We start from the raw sequence: 19,785 nt of genomic DNA on the forward strand, positions 1-19,785 counted from the left end.
ATTCGATTTAACGGCCAATGCTAAGTCGAAAATCCAACAACGCACGACTAATAAGCGCCACCGCCATCGTGTGAATAAATACGCTAATATCCATTTGTGTAAAAAAAAAAGTAAAAGCGCTCGTGCTAATGAGGCCTAACCAAAAATTAAAGTAGCCCCAGCGCCAAACCCACAGTCAATCTACCATTACTTTGTGCTATTGGACACAAGATGGCGCTATAATGTACAAGATGAAGTTAAAATTTCAAGAAAAACGCCTAAATGGTTTCACATAACGTGAGGTCAATTTAGTTTCTATTTCTAATCTGTTGACTTGACCTACTTGCTTGCATGTCATATCATACTAATATTTTATTGGTATTATATTATAGTATTTTATCGGTGTTTTGGTTGGAAATAGTGAACAATTAATTTCTACGCAATGTCTTAATTTTAATTGAGCATTGTTCTCAGAATCTTACTGCAATGGAGCAATCTGATATTGGGTTAAATCTGTATTGTTTTGGGTGTTTGGTTGCGAAGGAGGAAAAGTCATTCTATTGCCTAGAACTCCAGAATTCAGTTTTCAAAACAATTATACAGGTATTTCTTACTTTAGTGATTCCCTAATTACATCATAAAATATACAATATGCATGGAGTTAAGTGTTAGTTTTAAAATGAACCTAATCTGAAAGCCTTTTCGACTTATGTCTTCTATATCAGAATTTGAGATGTCTGTTTTGAACAATTTAAACTTATCATCCATAAAAGGGACCTTTGGGCTCTAAAAAGCTTTTGTTTAGTATTTTAATTGGTATAGTACCCATTCTACAAGTTTAATTTGGGCCTAGGTTAAACTATGTAAATTGTCAACAAGTATTTATTTACATTTCAGGCTGAATGTCTCTTCCTCTGCTACCTCTGCAAACGGGCCGCGCAAAAAGCAGAGTTGTTCATACAAAATGTCCAAAATAACCATATTCTGCTTCAGAATATACATAGGGTATGTATTTTAAAAACTTGCAATAAACAATTATTATACTTGGTGTGGCCAATGATTATCCATATGACAGTTCCTCCAATTCGCTCTTGGATAGTCTTAATTAAAACCATAATTTATGAAATAGGTTTATTTTAATAATTGATGAAGTGCTGGTGGCCTAGCGGTAAGAGTGTGTGAATAGCAATCCAGAGGTTGCGGGTTCAAACCCCGGCTCGTACCAATGAGTTTATAGGAACTTATGTATGAAATATCATTTCATATTTACCAGTCCCTTTTCGGTGAAGGAAAACATCGTGAGGAAACCGGACTAATTCCAATAAGGCCTAATTTACCCTCTGGGTTGAAAGGTCAGATGGCTCAGGTCATGTTGCTTTCGTAAAAACTAATGTCTACACCAATTCTGGGGATTCATTGTCAAGTGAACCCCAGGCTCCCAGACAAAATGCCGGAACAACACGAGGAAGAAGAACAAGAGATGAAATAGGTTTTTATAAGAAGTAATTTATTATTATTAGAGCTTATTTGTTCTACAGCGATTTTTTTATAGATTTGCTATATATATATTTTTTTTTCTCTTTATATATATTTTTTAAATTTAATTTAATTTTTCTGCTGTAGACCACTTCTGGGTAAAAGCCTTCCCAGCTGTCTCTATCCGTGTTTGTCTTTTGCTACGCTTTGCCATACTTTGCCTGCAGTAGCAACAATTTCGTCCTGCATTTTGGCTAGTGGGTGTCCTCTCTTTCTAGAGCCCTGGGGCCCTTTCCATTTGGTCACCTTGCTTTGCCTGACCAAGAAGTAATTACAAAATAACTATTTAATTTCTAGTCGACTAATTTAGGCTTTGTAGAGTGTTGTCACATACTTATCTATGTACCGGACACTGTACTCAAGTTTAAACATTTTTCAAGATGGAAACTTCCACTTTACAATCAGCTCGGACACAAACTCGGCCTCCGCACCAGCTATCTCCAGTATCCCTAGACATCATCGAGTTAGGAACCGAGTTAACTCAGGAGGTGCATAGTAGGAACTTGGGCTATGATAACCGACTTAACGTAAAGCTAGAGATGAAGGAAGAGAGAGTACCAGATAATTATCAAGATGATAACAGTAAGTTAAAGCAACTCGGCTCTTAAAGTATTTGCCACACTTTTAGTGATAAGACCACTTGCTGTTACTTAGTATTAAACAGATTGATAATTTGTTTATTTGGTTGTTGGAAACATAAAATTATAATTACAAACAGAAAAAACGAATATACACGTTTGAATTATCAGACAAATAATATTAACACAAATAAATGTCAAACAATAATAAGAGTGTACTTAAAACTAAACTAAATTAACTTAAATTCAAAATATGTCCAGTAAATATTCCATTATCGAATAGTATGCTTTTTGTACCAAAAATCCATACAAGCATTTCTTATTTCGCATTCCTCAAAGCAATGATATTCTGCCAAAAGTCTGTTCATGTTACACATATTTCATTCTGTTTTTTTTTTACGTTGTGTTATGGTGCAGAATAAAGATTATTTACTCACTTGTTATAGATTCATCTCTTATAGTAGAAAATAGAGATCACTTATTTATGGGACCGACGAACATTATTAACCTCAAAAGGCCTTACCTATAAAATGTTATAATGCCTAACGGATACTGTGTTTATTGGACTATAATATTCAATAATTACCATTTTTATACTTAATTAATTAATACTTAATTTTCAAGGATTTTCCTATTCCGACACCATCCCAATCTTCCGATGGGTGCTGATGGAAAACAAAGTCTTTAAAAATATTTACGACAACGGTTTTCGTAATTAAATGTCTCAGTACACCCTCAATTTATTTAATTTCAATCTGTGACCAATAATTCATTTCAGACGTATTCGTATGGAATGACTATAGGACTTATAGGAACAAATTTACATTTGTTTTGTTTCATTTAATTTTCAAACACACTATACGAGTAAGTTCAAAATTGTGTGGTAAATTTTGGATTTTTATTTGTACGGCTGGGCCTTAGGTGGATAATCCATTTGATTTTCTACCAAATATTTAATCTCAAAATTGAATACAATAGAAATTACATTGACATAACAGTTCCAATGTACAAAAACCACCTGTCAAGAACAAACTCAAGATAAATTTTGTATACCGTTGATGATGATAATGCATATTTAGATGCATACTGAAACTTTAAAAACATTTTCAGGCAGCCAAGAGTCATTTGTAAAAGAGGGCTTACCTCTAAAAGTATTATTAAAAGAAGAGAAAGAAACAGAACGAGTGGAGGAAAATCCCAAGAAAAGCCCCAGGAAGTATAAGAAGAGAAAGAAGAGGAATGTCGAAGAAGATGATGGTGAGGACTATTCAGATTAGGCAAAAAACATTTTTTCTTTAAATCAATCAATTATTTATTTATTTGTTTCTTTGAATGCGACACAATAGTAAGATGTGATTAAACAATTTTTGTTCGGCACATCCTGCCTGAATAAGCATAGTAATAAAAATAAGTATTAGTAGTTAAAAGTAACTTAAAAATAGAAAAACATAAATCTTAAAAAAGTCTTAAATGACAAAATATCATTCAAATAAAATGATTAATAATTGAGTTAGTCAAATAATTCGTTGTATGTCAAATAATAGCTAAGCTCTATGACTTATTTTATTCAGTAAAACATTTTTCAATATATATTATAGTAAACTGCTTCTTAAATCGCTGAACCGGGAGATTTCTCATGTCGGTATTTTATTAAATATTCTCGGTGCCATTCCAAACTGTTCGCAGCTTACGTCTCTAATACATATGTAAACAAATCTGGATTACGTTTTACGAATATAGCTACTTCTAGTATATATAATGAAGGTAGTGTTAGAAGTTTTAATGATTTGAATAAGGGAATACAACTATTTCTTACATTTACACCGCAATTATGCATCTCTTTTGGGCTATAAAAGCGGCCTCGCGATTAACAGAGTTGCCCCAAAAAATAATGCCATATCTGATTTTTGATGCTACTAGTCCATGGTGTGCTACTAGAACTGTATCACTATTTTTGACAGTTAATTAAGAGCATAAGCAGACTTTTTGCTTTAATAACAACTACTGGATAACAGTGACTGAGTGATTTATGAACAAATTCCCAATCCCAAGTTTAATGTAAGACCAAGAAAACGAGATACAGAATGTAAACAATCTGACTGTTGGTTTTATGAAGTGAAAACTTCTTTAGCGGCGCTGTGCACTTTTTGTGATGGGGAAAAAATGTTAAACTCGCGACAGGTCACGTGACCGACAGATTCGTCAGATTGAAAATTCGTAAGACGGACACGTGACCTGAATGAATATTGAATTGATATGAATATTGTATTTTACCACATAAATTATAGTGCAAAATTATTCCCTAACCATTTCAAAATATCAAAAATGCACAACTTTAATATTCAAGTTTTCACTTCTGCCGGCACTCCCGGAGTGCAACCCGTTGTTTTTTTTTTAAATATTATAGGACAATTTTTCACAGAGCGATTTAGTCCCACAGTAAGCTCAGTAAGTCTTGTTTTCTGTTCTAAATGACGATATACAATTTGCCTACCACTATGTGGCTATAAATGTAGGTTTCGATTCTACTCGTTAAACTGACCTATTTTTACTATGGGATTAACCCCGGAATCGTGAAAATATATTGACTGTTTCACACATTTTTTTTGCGATTTCGGGATTGGTGCCATAATAAATATAGCTCAGATTTGCTTGTAAAATCAAACCTTCCTTGCATTTAAAGCCCCTAGTGGACGGCACGATGCATATAATATTATATTATATCAATCTTAATATACAGATAAAATATCCTTAACTCTGAAACAAAATTAAATAAATAATTATTATAGGATACCATTACACAAATTGGCTAAGTCTTAAGTACATTAAACTCAATAAGGCTTCTGTTGTGGGACAACGATATATCAGTACACGACTAGATATAAAATTGAAGAAATTCGAACTTAAAATGGAAGTACTTAAGGTTCAAATTTCATCAATTTTATATCTCTTATTAACTTCTTCCCGCCATGGACGGATGGAAACATCCATGACTCAGTAACAAAGATCTGTTCTCATCACACAAATAAATGTCCTTACCAGGATTTGATTCGTAGGCAGGGTCACTGCCAACCAAGGTAGGAGGCTGTCAAAAAGAATATTCACTTAATGTTCGTAATTTCAGAGCTAGCCATAATACCGTTCGAAATAACCCGAGAGCAATGCTTGGAGGAGCGCGCGCGCATGGCGCTGGAGCCGCGCTACCTGGCCGCCGCGCACAAGTGCGTTGACTGCGTCAAGGGGTTCAACTACAAGGACAGCTTCGACAAACATATGGAGAAACATAACGAGGTGAGAGCCTCGGGAACCGGTTATTCCCAAACCGTTATAATGTACTTGACGCAAAACCTTTTAATTTCCATTTCACTCGAAAAACCGTTACGCCGAACCGGTTTTTATGAGAACAGTTACTGTCAAATTAACCGGTTTAGAGAAATAAAACCGGTTTCTTCCTATGTCTGTGTCTGTTTACGTGTACACCAGCAGGCCGGCCGGCACAATAAACGTTACGGTAACCATAAAGTTATTAAAACGTTCGCGTTCTTATAAAAGTTCGGAGGAAAACCGAAATAAACCGGTATTTTATAAACCGGTTCGGAGCCTTGGCAGCTCGTAATATTTTCAAACACTAATTATGCTTGGTAGTTAAGATTAAACTAAAAAAAAATATTCAAAATTATTTTATATAGCACTAAAACGTACGTATAGTTTAAGTTTGCGGTTATATCAAAAATACACACTGTAGATGGACATGAAGAAACTTTAAGGTTTTCGTATTTAACGGACGATTACAGTTTACGGTTCAATTTGTAATGGTTGATTTTCAAAATGGTCAATTGGGTACTTGACACATGTTGAATATTATAACAATATTTAGTTAAATGGATAGGAAATGAGCCATCCATTATAAAAAAGTCGAATTAAAAAAATTATAATGAGATTATAAAAAATACAAGGCTTCAGTCTAAAAAAAAAAATTTTTTTTCCTTCAAAAATAGAAAAAAAAAATAGTACCATTCGATTCCATATATTTTATTGAAAACTAAATTGTACGACAACTATACACATAAAGGCAATATTTCAGGGTCAAAATGGCAATTTCCTTGATCTTCCATACATCTAGGACAGACTTAGGTATATAATGTGACGTCACATCATGTTATCATTTTGTTAGAGGCGTTTCAATCGTCGAGTGCGAGCGTCAGACTTTAACTCTCATTTCTGACCTTTGTGTTGCTTAAATGCCATGAGTCCTATATAAACATTTGTCCTCAGGAAAATCAAGATCGTTTGACATGATTTACAAAAAACAGTCAAGTAGCCAATAGTAATTAACGATCGGCCAACTCTGCTACAGAATTTACATAAACCTAATAAAATGAGGGTGTTACTTCCAGAGCAATGGCAACTTCGAATGCGACGTGTGCAAGCAGAGAATGAGTACAGAAGAGAAGCTAGTCGGTCACAAGAAATACCACGAAAAGTACGTTCATTCTTTTATAGAAATAAGGTACCCCCTGCAAAAAAGGTGCCCGTGAGCATTGCGAGAGATTTTAACGGTGCATTCCTGGTAATATTTAGAAACTAAAATGTCTAGATTAGGCCTAGTTTCAGAGATAACTAAATGTTTTTCGAAATCATTCTTTCGCCATAAGTCAGGACATAACACATTTTTGACTGCGGTATTGCCACTTTGAGGTCTAGTCTGGACATACTTATTGATTTACATCGAAAAATCAAAAAAAATGTATTCGAGAGGCTACCCCCAAATATAAAAAAAACTTTTTAGTTAATTTTAGGTTATGTGTTTATCAATAAAAATTACGTTTCATGTACAGGAGTGCTCAAACACAGGGAAAAAAAAAAACAAAAAAAACGTTTTTTTGTCCAATTTCACAAAAAGTCATATAACATTCTTTGCTTCTGTTGCCATCAGGAATGCACCGTTAAAATCTCTCGCAATGCTCACGGGCACCTTGTATAGAAGTTTGTATGCAAAGGTGCTAAGCGAATAGTATTGCTGACTGTACATTGTGCAATAAGGGGGGTGGGGTATGGGGGGTGTTTCGCGTTACTCGAATTTGCAAAATGATTACTTCCGGGATACATACAATGCGAAGAAAAAACTAAATTTTAAGCGAAATTATTCATAAAATGGTGACACTTCAAATATTCGTCCGCCACATTGCTGCCCACCATACTTGGTTTAAGCCATTGAAATTTAAACTAAATTGTTTGTAAAATAGACATGAATTTTCCTTTGTTTCACGATTTAAGTAAAAAAAAGTTCAGTGTAACCTTAACCTATCACTGGCCTTTCGTCCGTTAGGAATCACATTGGGCAGGACGAGGTTAATAATCAGACATTTTGTTTTTTTAATGCGTAACATAACCAAAGAGAATTTGAAATAGAGGTGGTAAAAATGAAAACTTTGTAGTCACAGTAAATTGACTGCCTACTACCTCTATTTCAATAGTACATTGTGCAACGAGGGTGGTAATTAAAGACCCGAGTTTGCAAAATTCGTACCCCCGGAGTTACACACGACTATTTTCATCACACTTGCGAAGAAAAAACTAAATATTATGCGAAATAATTCTTAAATACGGTGGCATATCAAATATTCGTCCGCCATTTTGTAATTTCTTGGCAGGTGAGGCACCTAAGGCATAGACCTATTCGGCATTCAGCCACGATTGAAAATTATGTAAAAATATTTTAAACGGCTGTTAAATTAATAAAACTAAATAATTTTAAACATAAACAAAAATATTAAATTGTAAACGTCAGTAAAACTGATTTATGCTACTTGGTTTGTATGACTAAGTGACATAATAAAAAAAAGCTTTAACTCCCTAGGGAGTTATAGCTTGTTTTTCACAATCCATAACTCCCGCGGGAACAAAATAGGCCTTTGTCCTTCAGCACACCTGCATGAAATTAGTACATTACGATACAAGTGCGAAAAATAGGAAATTCGAAACGAGTGGCGATAAATTAAAACACGACCGAAGGGAGTGTTTTAAATCGACACGAGTTGCGAAGTACCTATTCGCACATGTATCGTACAACGTTTTACAGTACATATGGCCCTTTAAATATTCGACACAGTAACGTAATATGCTACTTCTCGCACTAGTGCTATAAAGTAGCCCCATATGTACTGTAAAAGATCTTTTTCGAGCAAGTGTGATGGAAATTGTCTTTGCCATAAGTAACAATTAGTCGGGCCCCAGGCGGTACCGCTGCCCCTCGTGCGGCATGACGCGCGCCAGCCGCGTGCTGGTGAAGGACCACTACTCGGCGCTCCACTCCTCGCGCCAGGTCAGGCACAGCTGCCCGCACTGCGACAAGACATTCACGTAAGTGGGATTTAGACATTACACCTTGTTCATATTCTACATATTAAAACTATTGACTTTCACAGCTGTGGAATTATTTTATTTATAATTTTATTGCCCAAATTTACAAAAAAAAAGAGTGCAAATGGCGAACTTAACGCCTTGAGGCATTCTCTACGAATCAACCATTATAATCAGGCTAATTAAAAAAGCAGTTCATTAATTAATATTGAATCAAAACTATTTTGAGGTAGAAATGTTCGTCTTGAAATGGTAATACTGCAGGTCCAATCAACATTTGGTATTCCGTTTTAATACAATAACATTATCGTCTTAAGATATGTGTATTATTAGTATTAAAATCTAAATTCGAAAACGACAACTACAGGATAGTGTAATACGCCCTTATGGTTACCATGATAGATCTATGGCGGCCATGACACTCACTTGTCAAGTCAAGTTGTCACTTCATTTGGCATCTGACGTCTGTTACTTATAGTATTTTTCAAACAGAAAGGGTAATCATAAAAGAACTGAAGTCATCTCAATACAATTTTGCGAGATTTGGCATTTTAAGACTATAAATTGTATGGAGATGACACCTGTCACCGTATCCAGCATGTTTTAAAAATACTCTAGTCCCCAACTGAGCAAGGCTTGTACTGTATAAATTATAATTGCTTAAAGACGATACATTTAAATGTAATTTTGTACGTATAGTAAATGGGAGAATCAACTTTTTAGCGTCACTCGTTGCCATGGTTACGATTAGTTGTCCAGGGGACAAAAGTTTATTGAAATACTGATTTTATGGTACTTAAATGTATCAAACTTGCGTTTTTGTGGTCGTTATAACCAATGTCCATAATGGGCCCCCTACTAAGCATGTTAATAGAACGGCATACAACGTCTCTTCAAACAAACTGTGCCACTGTTGTCCCTTGGACAACGGGACAGGATAACAAAACAAAAAAAGTTGATTCACCCAAATAATTATTTACCTATATGCATAACAAACATCAAAGAGTCAAAGTGTAGGCGACACATTTAACAAAAACCCTTCATTTATAGAGTTAGCAGCGTTTCATTAAAGGTATAAAAAATTGAGTGACCGAAACCGGCAAAACGTCCCACTTTGTCGCTTGCCATAAGGACGAGATTTGCTTGTATCTTTATTCGAATAACTTGTCAAGGCGTCCTTATGGCAAGCGGCAAAGTGGGACGTTTTGCTGGTTTCGGTCACATATTTTTACGAAATTTCGGTATTCCATACGAAAATGGTTTTATTATGTTCGTCACCTTCAGTAAGATAATAATATTTTTTATTATTCCAAAAAGGTTGGCGATATCTGGTCCGTCATACTGACGTTGACAGATGTCATTGTGACAGTGACATTTATTGGTAGATTTGATGGAATTTAATTATGAATTAGGGTATAGGTTGGTCCAGACAATGCACTTATAGGTCTAGATTAGATTAGATTCATTTATTTCTTATTGGGAATATACATTATATTTTACATGTCAAAATAAAATGCATTCACAAAAAGATAGTAAAAGGTTCATGATTTTCGAGATAATCTAACTTTTCTGTATTTTTTAATACCTTTATGCCCTTTTACACCTAAGCCACAATTATACCTTTATTTTCCATTTCAGACGTAAACTAGCATGGCGGAAGCACGTGTCCAGCGTACACGGTCGCGCGAGGGAGACGTGTCAATATTGTAAGAAGACTTATGCCAACAAAGACGTATTGAAGGCGCATATAAACCTGTGCGTGTAATAAGTAAATAAAATCATTTATTCAACAAAATAAAGTTTACATATTTACCAGGGATTGCATTGGGATTTTTATTCAGGGTGGACAAATAAGAAGTAAACATTTTCTTTTTAAATTTTAACTACATTAAGTTCAAAGATTATTAAGTTATAAATATATCGCACCTATTTTTTTTTAGCCGACACCCAATAGAGGGCACCACAGCCCCAATTGTCAAGTCCCACGTTTGCCAAGATTGCGGGAAAGCGTTCAAGAGTCCTTCGTCACTCAAGATACATAGTGTCAAGCATTCGCCCAACAAAGACTACTATTGTGTCGAGTGTGACAAGTAAGTGTTAAGTCAAGTACGTTTGCCAAGACTGCGGGATGGCGTTTGAGAGCCCTTCCCTACTTAGGATACACAGCGTGGTATATTCTCTTAACAAGGACTATTAATATTGTGTCGACTGTGACAAGTAGGTATATGTTGGCTGTGACAAGATAGAGGTCAAAAAAAAAACCTAAGTTTGTCAAGACTAGAAAGGCTTTTCTTGGGCTCTTCGCTACTCAAGATACATAGCGTAGTACATTCTCCCAGCAGGACTATTACTGTGTCGAGTGTGACAAGTAAGTGTTGAGTCAAGTACGTTTGCTAATACTGCGGGATGGCGTTTGAGAGCCCTTCCCTACTTAAGATACACAGCGTGGTATATTCTCTTAACAAGGATTATTATTGTGTGGACTGTGACAAGTATGTGTTGGCTGTGACAAGAAAGAGGTCAAAAAAAAACCTAAGTTTGTCAAGACTAGAAAGGCTTTTCTTGGGCTCTTCGCTACTCAAGATTCATAGCGTAGTACATTCTCCCAGCAAGACAATTACTGTGTCGAGTGTGGCAAGTAAGTGTTGAGTCAAGTACGTTTGCTAATACTGTGGGAAGGCGTTCAAGAGCCCCGCCCTACTCAGGATGCACAGCGTGAAGCATTCACCCAATAAGGACTGTTACTGTGTCAATTGTGACAATAAGTAGGTAGGTGCCGAATTAAGTACGTTTGCTAACACTGCGGGAAGGCGTTCAAGAGCTCTTCCCCACTCAGGATACACAGTGCGCAACATTCTCCCAACAAGGACTATTATTGTGTCGAGTGCGACAAATAAGTGTTGAGTCAAGTATGTTTGCCAAGACTGCGGGATGACCGCTTTCCTACTCAAGATACACAGCTTAAAACATTCTTCCAACAAGAACTATAACTGTGTCGAGTGTGACAAGTAGGAGTAAGTGTTGGGTCAATTACGTCTATTTTCGCTGAATATGTAGGAGGTTAAAATGATAGCTCCTAAGGTCCTCTATCATTAGCCTTCGTTTGGTCTATACATGTATAAATCTTCATTTTCATAATGAAAGATCATGTTTTTCTATTGTATTGCAACATTTTATCTTATTTTCAGGAGTTTCAAATCAGCTACAATACTGAAGCATCATTTAAAGACGACGTCAGTGCACGTTAACTACGTCGATTTACCGTGAGTAACATATTTTACAGTACATATGGTGCTACTTTAGCGCACTAGTGCGAAAATTAGCATATTACGTTACTGTGTCGAACATTTAAAGGGCCATATGTACTGTAAAACGTTGTACGATACATGTGCGAAAAATAGGAAATTCGCAACTCGTGTCGATTTTTAATTTATCGCCACTCGTTTTGAATTTCCTATTTTTCGCACTTGTATCGTAATGTACTATTAATAGCAGATACAAGGTGCCCGTGAGCATTGCGAGAGATTTTAACGGTGCATTCCTGATGGCAACAGAAGCAAAAAATGTTATATGAAATTTTTGTGGAATTCGACAGAAAAAAAATATGTTTTGTTTATTTTCCCCCCTTTTTTTGAACGCTCCTGTACATAAAACGTAATTTTTATTGATAAACACATAACCTAAAATTAACTAAAAAGTTTTTTTTTATGTGGGGGTAGCCTCTCGAATACATTTTTTTAATTTTTCGATGTCAATCAATAGGCATGTCCACACTAGACCTCAAAGTGGCAATACCGCAGTCAAAAATGTGTTTTGTACCGACTTATGGCGAAAGAATGATTTCGAAAAACATTTAATTATCTCCGAAACTAGGCCTAATCCAGAAAATTTTATATGACATTTTAGTTTCTAAATATTACCAGGAATATTAAAATCTGTCGCAATGCTCACGGCACCTTGTATAATCATAATGCTTTATGAATTACTTTTTTAGTCTTCTTCCTTCTGCCCTTATCCCACGTTATGTGGGGTCGGCACAACATGTTCTTCTCTTCCATTCTCCTCTATCTTTCGTCACCTCAGCACTCACTCCTTTCTTTCTCATATCCTCTTTCACACAATCCATCCATCGTTTTTTGGGTCTACCATCCGCTCTCCGTCCATCAACATTCATTCCTAACATTCTTTTTCTTATATGGCATTCATCCCTCCTCATTAAATGCCCATACCACGCTAACCTACCACTCCTTATCTTCTCCGTTACCGGTGCTACTTTCAAACTTCCCCTTATATACTCATTCTTAATTCGATCCTTTCTCGTCACTCCACACATCCATCTCAACATTCTCATTTCCGCTGCGTGCACTCTTCTTTCATCCGTCAATTTCGTCGCCCAGCATTCTGATCCATACCAACAGGTCTCACGATCGAAATGTGAACATATTGACTCGACGATCGGTCTGACCTAGTGGGTGACCCTGCCTATGAAGCTGATGGCCCCGGGTTCGAAACCCGGTAAAAACATTTATTTGTGTGATGAACACAGATATTTTTTCCTGAGTCATGGGTGTTTTCTATGTATATAAGTATGTACTTATCTATATACATATGTATATCGTTGCCTAGTACCCATAGTACAAGCTTTGCGTAGTTTTGGGGCTAAGTCAATCTGTTACGAATCGTTCAAAAATGGACTCATTTTTGATCCTTTATTCGTTAGGTTAAGTCATTAATGTTTGCAATTAAAAATCAATAATTTTTTATATAATTTAATTTAATGTATCCAAATATTCTAATAATTAATTTCATTCAGATTGCATATTTTTTAATTAAAATATTCAATGAAATGTTTAATTCAATCGTTGCTCAATGTCTTTATGTTTTAATTTAAATATGGCAATTTTGTGTTCAAAAACGTTGACAGATTACAAAGCTTTTAAAAACTTACCGTTGTTATCCAATTCCCAACGACTGTTCACTTTGCCACTTTTGCATTCTTGCATCGCTCGAAACGATGCCGCCATACCTTTGGCCTTTGATGTATTAGATGGCGCCACTTTTTGATATTTAATTTTAACACATATCAGTGAATAAGGATCAAAGTCAAATGGCGTTCTAAAAGTTTTAATCATGTGTCGAAAGATGGCAGTAAAATTACTGTGGCTACAAAGTTTTCTTTCACAATCCACCTCTATTTCATTTTTTTTTCGTACCTAGTGACACTGCCTATGAAGCCGATGGTCCCGGGTTGGGATTCCGGTAAGGGCATTTATTTGTGTGTGATGAACACAAATATTTGTTCCTGAGTTAAGATAAAAATTAAAATTAAATGTGTTAGTAACAATGGGTAAATCCTTAAGAAACTATGTTAGTAATAAATTGGTAAAATTAATTAAAATTACAATTACATATGAATAACACTTAAAAAAATATTTCCCCACTATGTTATGATGGGTGTTAAGTTGGATGGATGTCCCCAAATATTTATTTATTTATTATTATTATTTATCTATACACATTTGACGACCGGTTTGGCCAAGTGGGTAGTGACTCTGCCTACGAAGCTGATGGTCCCGGGTTCAAATCCTGGTAAGGGCATGTATTCGTGTGATGAGCATGGATATATGTTCCGGAGTCATGGGTGTTTTCTATGTATTTAAGTATTTATAAATATTTATATATTATATATATCGTTGTCTAAGTACCCTCAACACAAGCCTTATTGAGCTTACTGCGGGACTTGGTCAATTTGTGTAATAATGTCCTATAATATTTATTATTATTATTTATTTATTATTTTCGTGTGGCGTAGTGTGTACCCGCCTAATGCACTGTGTCGCACCCTAGCTTGGCGTGCTCGCACTGCGGCAAGCGGTTCGCGATCCGCCGCGACCTGGAGCAACACGTCAACAGAGTCCATCTCAATATAAAACCATTCCAGTGCGATCGCTGTGAGAAGGTAAGAACCCTATCAAAATGAATTGTGCTATTTTTTTTAATACTACGTCGGTGGCAAACAAGCATACGGCCCGTCTGATGGTAAGCAGTCTCCGTAGCCTATGTACGCCTGCAACAGAGGAGTTACATGCGCGTTGCCGACCCTAAACCCGCCCCCCCCTTGTTGAGCTCTGGCAACCTTACTCACCGGCAGGAACACAACACTATGAGTAGGGTCTAGTGTTATTTGGCTGCTGTTTTCTGTAAAGTGGAGGTACTTCCCCAGTTGGGCTCTGCTCTAGATCTGGAATGACATCCACTGGCTGTGCCCTACCACACAAAGCGAGATGACATTCACAATGCCCATACCTCTCTTATGGACGTAGTTTAAGGACGTACCCGGGTCCAAAATAATTCTTACTTTGGCAGGCGATTTGCGATCCGACGTGAACTTGAATCCGGTGCATCTTATCATCAAACCATTCCAGTGCGAGCTCTGCGAGGTCACTAAAGTGAATTAGAATAGTTTTGAAAGCGGAGTGATTTTCAAAAACTCTGGTCGATGCTAGTTTCTTTTATATTCTATTTTTTCTTTATGTTGTTTTGAGTCATTGGTGTTTTACACCAAATAAAACATTTAATTTCTTCTATTTCTATAAAAAAAACATACATAATTGACGATTTTCTCACTGACTACATTTTTGGAACGATGCATGTTCCCTATCGGACGGTTGGCGGATGGGGGCCAGGCGAAAAAAAGCGGCCAAGTGCGAGTCTGACTCGCCCATGAAGGATTCCGTACTATTTATGACGTATTAAAAACTACTTACTAAATCTCGTTCAAACCAATTTTCGGTGGAAGTTTGCACGGTAATGTACATCATATATTTTTTTTAGTTTTATCATTCTCTTATTTTAGAAGTTACAGAGGGAGGGGGGGGGGGGGCACACATTTTACCACTTTGGAAGTGTCTCTCGCGCAAACTATTCAGTTTCAGTCATACAGTTAAAAAAAAAAAATTAAAAACCTCAATATCATTTGTGAAGACCTATCCATAGATACCCCACACGTATGGGTTTGATGAAAAATTTTTTTTTGAGTTTCAGTTCTAAGTATGGGGAACCCCCAAAATTTATTGTTTTTTTTTTCTATTTTTGTGTGAAAATCTTAATGCGGTTCATACAATACATCTACTTAACAAGTTTGAACAGTATAGTTCATATAGTACCGGAAAAAGTGGCTGTGACAATCATAATGTGACATAAGGTTCCGATTTTTTACCATTTGGCTACGGAACCCTAAAAAAGATTAATACGAGTATATTTACATCACGACCCTCTTTAATTTAAATTCTTTCTCAAGAATAAGTGGCCTAATTTCACCGACTTACGTATATTCTATAATGACGCAGTTGCCTACAGCCGTGTAGAAACAGGTGGTAACAGCGACGATCCGGGTTCGATCCCCGGACGTGTATGTATATTACTTTTTGTATTTTTTTGCACTTAAATTTAATATTTTTGATTGACTAAGCGAGTGTGAAGCTCGAGCTAAGTGTATCAGTTACAGCTTGTACAAAAATGTTTTCTTATGTTTAGTTGTCCTCCCTGTCTATATGTCGCATTTATGAACTGATTTGTGAAATTTTGTGAGCAGTTTAGATAGTTATTATTTAGTCGATTAGTTTTTTTTGTATTTGTTGATGAATAATATAATACGTTTATCAATAATAACATACTTCGTTCCAACCGAGTGTTCCACGACACTCACGTTTTTATTCCTTCTATAAATGCCAATCATTCTCAATTAAAAATTTTAGGAATGTCTTCTGAGACCATTTTGTTATATCGCCACGGGATTTGGTAGCTTCCCTCCGCCTTTATCCAATTTGTATGAGTATTACATATTTATGTCCAGTATTTGTGTCCAGGCCTACGTGAACGTGTGGTCGCTGAACGAGCATCGCCGCCTGGCGCACGAGGGGTTCAAGCGGCCGCTCAAGTACCCCTGCTCCATGTGCGACAAGGTCTTCGATGTGAGTACATTTAAACTCTTAAAGTGCAGCGAATTTTTTTATACTACGTTAGTGGCAAACAAGCATACGGCCTGCCTTATGGTAAGCAGTCTCCGTAGCCTATGTACGCCTGCAATTTCAGAGAAGTTACATGCGCGTTGCCGACCCTTAAACACCCTCCTCGTTCTCTGGCAACCTTACTCACCGGCAGGAACACAACACTATGAGTAGGGTCTAGTGTTATTTGTCTGCGGTTTTCTGTAAGGTGGAGGTACTTCCCCAGTTGGGCTCCGCTCTAGATCTGGAATGAAATCCGCTGTGCTGTGCCCTACCACACAAAGCGAGATGACATTCACAATGCCCATACCTCTCTTTTGGACGTAGTTTAAGGACGTAACCGGGTCCATATTAAATTTGGCATATTTATGGAGCAATTTCGTCCTAATGCTTCTCAATATTTTTTTCCATCGAATAGGTTTGAAACAACATATTTTTCTACTCACCTGTAATAGTTGAATTAACATTTCGTATACCAAATTATTTTTTGCTCATTTATTGCTCTATCGTACACAAACATGACAATTTATATTACATTAAAAATTTAACACTTCAGAACTATGACATTTAACATTAATATTCAAGTCGCGCCGGCGGTCTACTGGTTTCAATGACATTGTAACAGTTTTTCGATCAGGTCACGTGTCCGTCTTACGAATTTTCAATCTGACGAATCTGTCGGTCACGTGACCTGTCGCGAGCTCGCGAGTTTAACATTTTTTCCCCATCACAAAAAGTGCACAGCGCGGGCCCATATTGTTTCCCATAAAGTTTTAAGTCATAATGTATTGTTTGTCCGCATTTTTTTTTGCCATAATTTGGTATTTCTCATAAACGCGTAACTTTTCAGGATTGCCATAAAACAAACCTAACCTAACCTATTTATAGGATAATCTAAGGAAATTCCTGAAAAGTTAACGGTTTCAGAGTTATGACTAATGATGATGTTCAGGCAATCAGACTTTGGAACGTTCTCTCACTCTTTACCATTGCGTAAGTATTTCCTTGACAAACTTTCTTCTTCATCAACTTAATGATTCACACTTGGTATAATTATGTATGTAATAATATATGTATGCTTATTTGTATTAAATATATGTGTAAGTTTATCTATATATAGTTTATATTCAAATATAGTCTCGGTTACAAATTCATTTACTTTAAAAGACACTGCACCTAAGATTAAGTAGGTGTCTGGTTTAACCCATTTACCCGTCTGGTTGACTGGTAGAGAATGCCTTAAGGCATTAAGTCAGCCATTTGTACCTTCATGTATTGTACAATAAAGCTTAAATAAATAATATGACTATCATTACATTATGACTTTCAATAATTATGCCAAACAAAGGGATCCGGCACAAGGCGTCGCTAAAGAAGTTTTCACTTCAATAATTCTATTTGTTCCCTAGTGTGAAGATAAATTTGTCTGCAGAGTAACCAGATCCTCAAAGACCACATCCGGACTCACACGGGCGAGCGGCCCTTCCAGTGCGCGCGCTGCCCGGCGCAGTTCCGCCAGGCCGGCACGCTCGGCACGCACGTGCGCCTCGTGCACCTGCGGCTCACCCGGGACGGCCGGCCCCGGGCCGCGGCCGAGTCGCGGCCTGGACAGGAGCGGGGGTTTGGGCCAGTCCAAACCGACGCAGAGTCGAACCGGTATGGGGACGCGTCTCAAACTAACTAGAAACGACAGACAAACAAGAAATGGCCATAAAATAGTACATTACGATACGAGTGCGAAAAATAGGAAGTTCGAAATGAGTGGCGATAAATTAAGACACGACCGAAGGGAAGGAAAAATTGAAAAAAAATGTATTCGAGAGGCTACCCCCAAATAAAAAAAAACTTTAGTTAATTTTAGGTCACGTGTTTATAAATAAAAATTACGTTTTATGTACAGGAGCGTTCAAAAAATGGGGAAAAAAAAACAAAAAATATTTTTTTTCTGTCGAATTTCACAAAAAGTCGTATAACATTTTTTGCTTCTGTTGCCATCAGGAATGCACCGTTAAAATCTCTCGCAATGCTTACCTTGTATCTGCTATTAATAGTACATTACGATACAAGTGCGAAAAATAGGAAATTCAAAACGAGTGGCGATAAATTAAAACACGACCGAAGGGAATGTTTTAAATCGACACGAGTTGCGAATTACCTATTCGCACATGTATCGTACAACGTTTTTACAGTACATATGGCCCTTTAAATGTTCGACACAGTAACGTAATATGCTAATTTTCGCACTAGTGCGGTAAAGTAGCACCATATGTACTGTAATAGTACATTATGATACAAGTGTGCTAAGTTGGTCATTATACACGAGGCGATATTGTGCGCGCGAGCTGTAAGCGAGCGCGCAATAAGAAAGCCGGTGTGGGTGGGTACTGTAAATAACTATTTTTGTCATAAGAATTACTAATTCGTTTAAATGAGTACATTTTATAAACTAGATTAAAGAGAGAGTTGACTACGATTTTTTTCATAATATTTATTTGTTATTACTTATTTAATTAAATTAGACTTGGAACGGGTTGCACCACGTACATATAACGAACTCAACGTTAACATTCACTGCCAGCGCGAGCTACGCGTGTCGATATTTTTCCGCTTTGTAACGAAAAGCGACTAGAACCGGGAACCCGCCTAGTTGATCGCTGGCAGTCAATGTCTTAAAATATAGCTTTATCAAACTTTTCATAAGAAGAAATTGTAACGATGATTTTGATACAGATCGTGTCGTGTCATTCACGAAGACGCCTTGACTGTTTTTGTCATATTATTAAAGATTAGATACAATACAATACAATACAATACAAATCCTCTTTATTGCACAACCTCTGAAAAAATGTACATGGAAACACATATAATACATGAAGATAAAGGTAAACAACAAAATAAGGTAAGGTAGGTAAGATAAGATTTAACAACTCTGCGCGTCATCGTGGATGGCACGATGTATATATTCTTTTTATGGGTTTGGTGTAACAGCAGCCCAATTTTGGTCAATAAAATAAATACACTAAACGTATGATTAGATTAACTAGTAATATTAAGTAGTATATAATATGAAATAAATGAATAAAGTTAGTTAAAAATGTCTTGTTTATTTCTTAACGTACTGTCTGTATTTTTTTATACCACGACTATGGCAAACAAGCATACGGCCCGCCTGAAGGTAAGAGGTCACCGCAGCCTATGAACGCCTTCAACTCCTGAGATGTTACATGCGCGTTGCCGACCCTTTAAAAACCTGTACACTCCTTTTTTGAAGAACCTCATACTGTAGACCCTCGGGAAAACCTCGGCAGGGAGCTCATTCC

The 19,785-nt window shown here is 36.6% G+C and overlaps 1 protein-coding gene across 1 annotated transcript; it reads left to right on the top strand.

Moving 5' to 3' along the window:
* Positions 1–334: 334 nt before the first annotated feature.
* Positions 335–19,560, top strand: LOC133530747 (zinc finger protein 878-like). The gene is made up of 13 exons (XM_061868790.1): positions 335–582; positions 877–984; positions 1,896–2,097; positions 3,204–3,350; positions 5,218–5,384; positions 6,491–6,576; positions 8,331–8,456; positions 10,095–10,211; positions 10,397–10,546; positions 11,645–11,719; positions 14,304–14,415; positions 16,325–16,429; positions 17,898–19,560. Exons 1-13 carry the CDS (start codon positions 466–468, stop codon positions 18,147–18,149), a joined length of 1,764 nt encoding a protein of 587 aa, XP_061724774.1. The 5' UTR covers positions 335–465; the 3' UTR covers positions 18,150–19,560.
* The last annotated feature ends 225 nt before the right edge of the window (positions 19,561–19,785 follow it).

This window comes from Cydia pomonella, chromosome 23, assembly GCF_033807575.1.
Source record: "Cydia pomonella isolate Wapato2018A chromosome 23, ilCydPomo1, whole genome shotgun sequence".
In the NCBI taxonomy this organism is placed as follows: domain Eukaryota; kingdom Metazoa; phylum Arthropoda; class Insecta; order Lepidoptera; family Tortricidae; genus Cydia; species Cydia pomonella.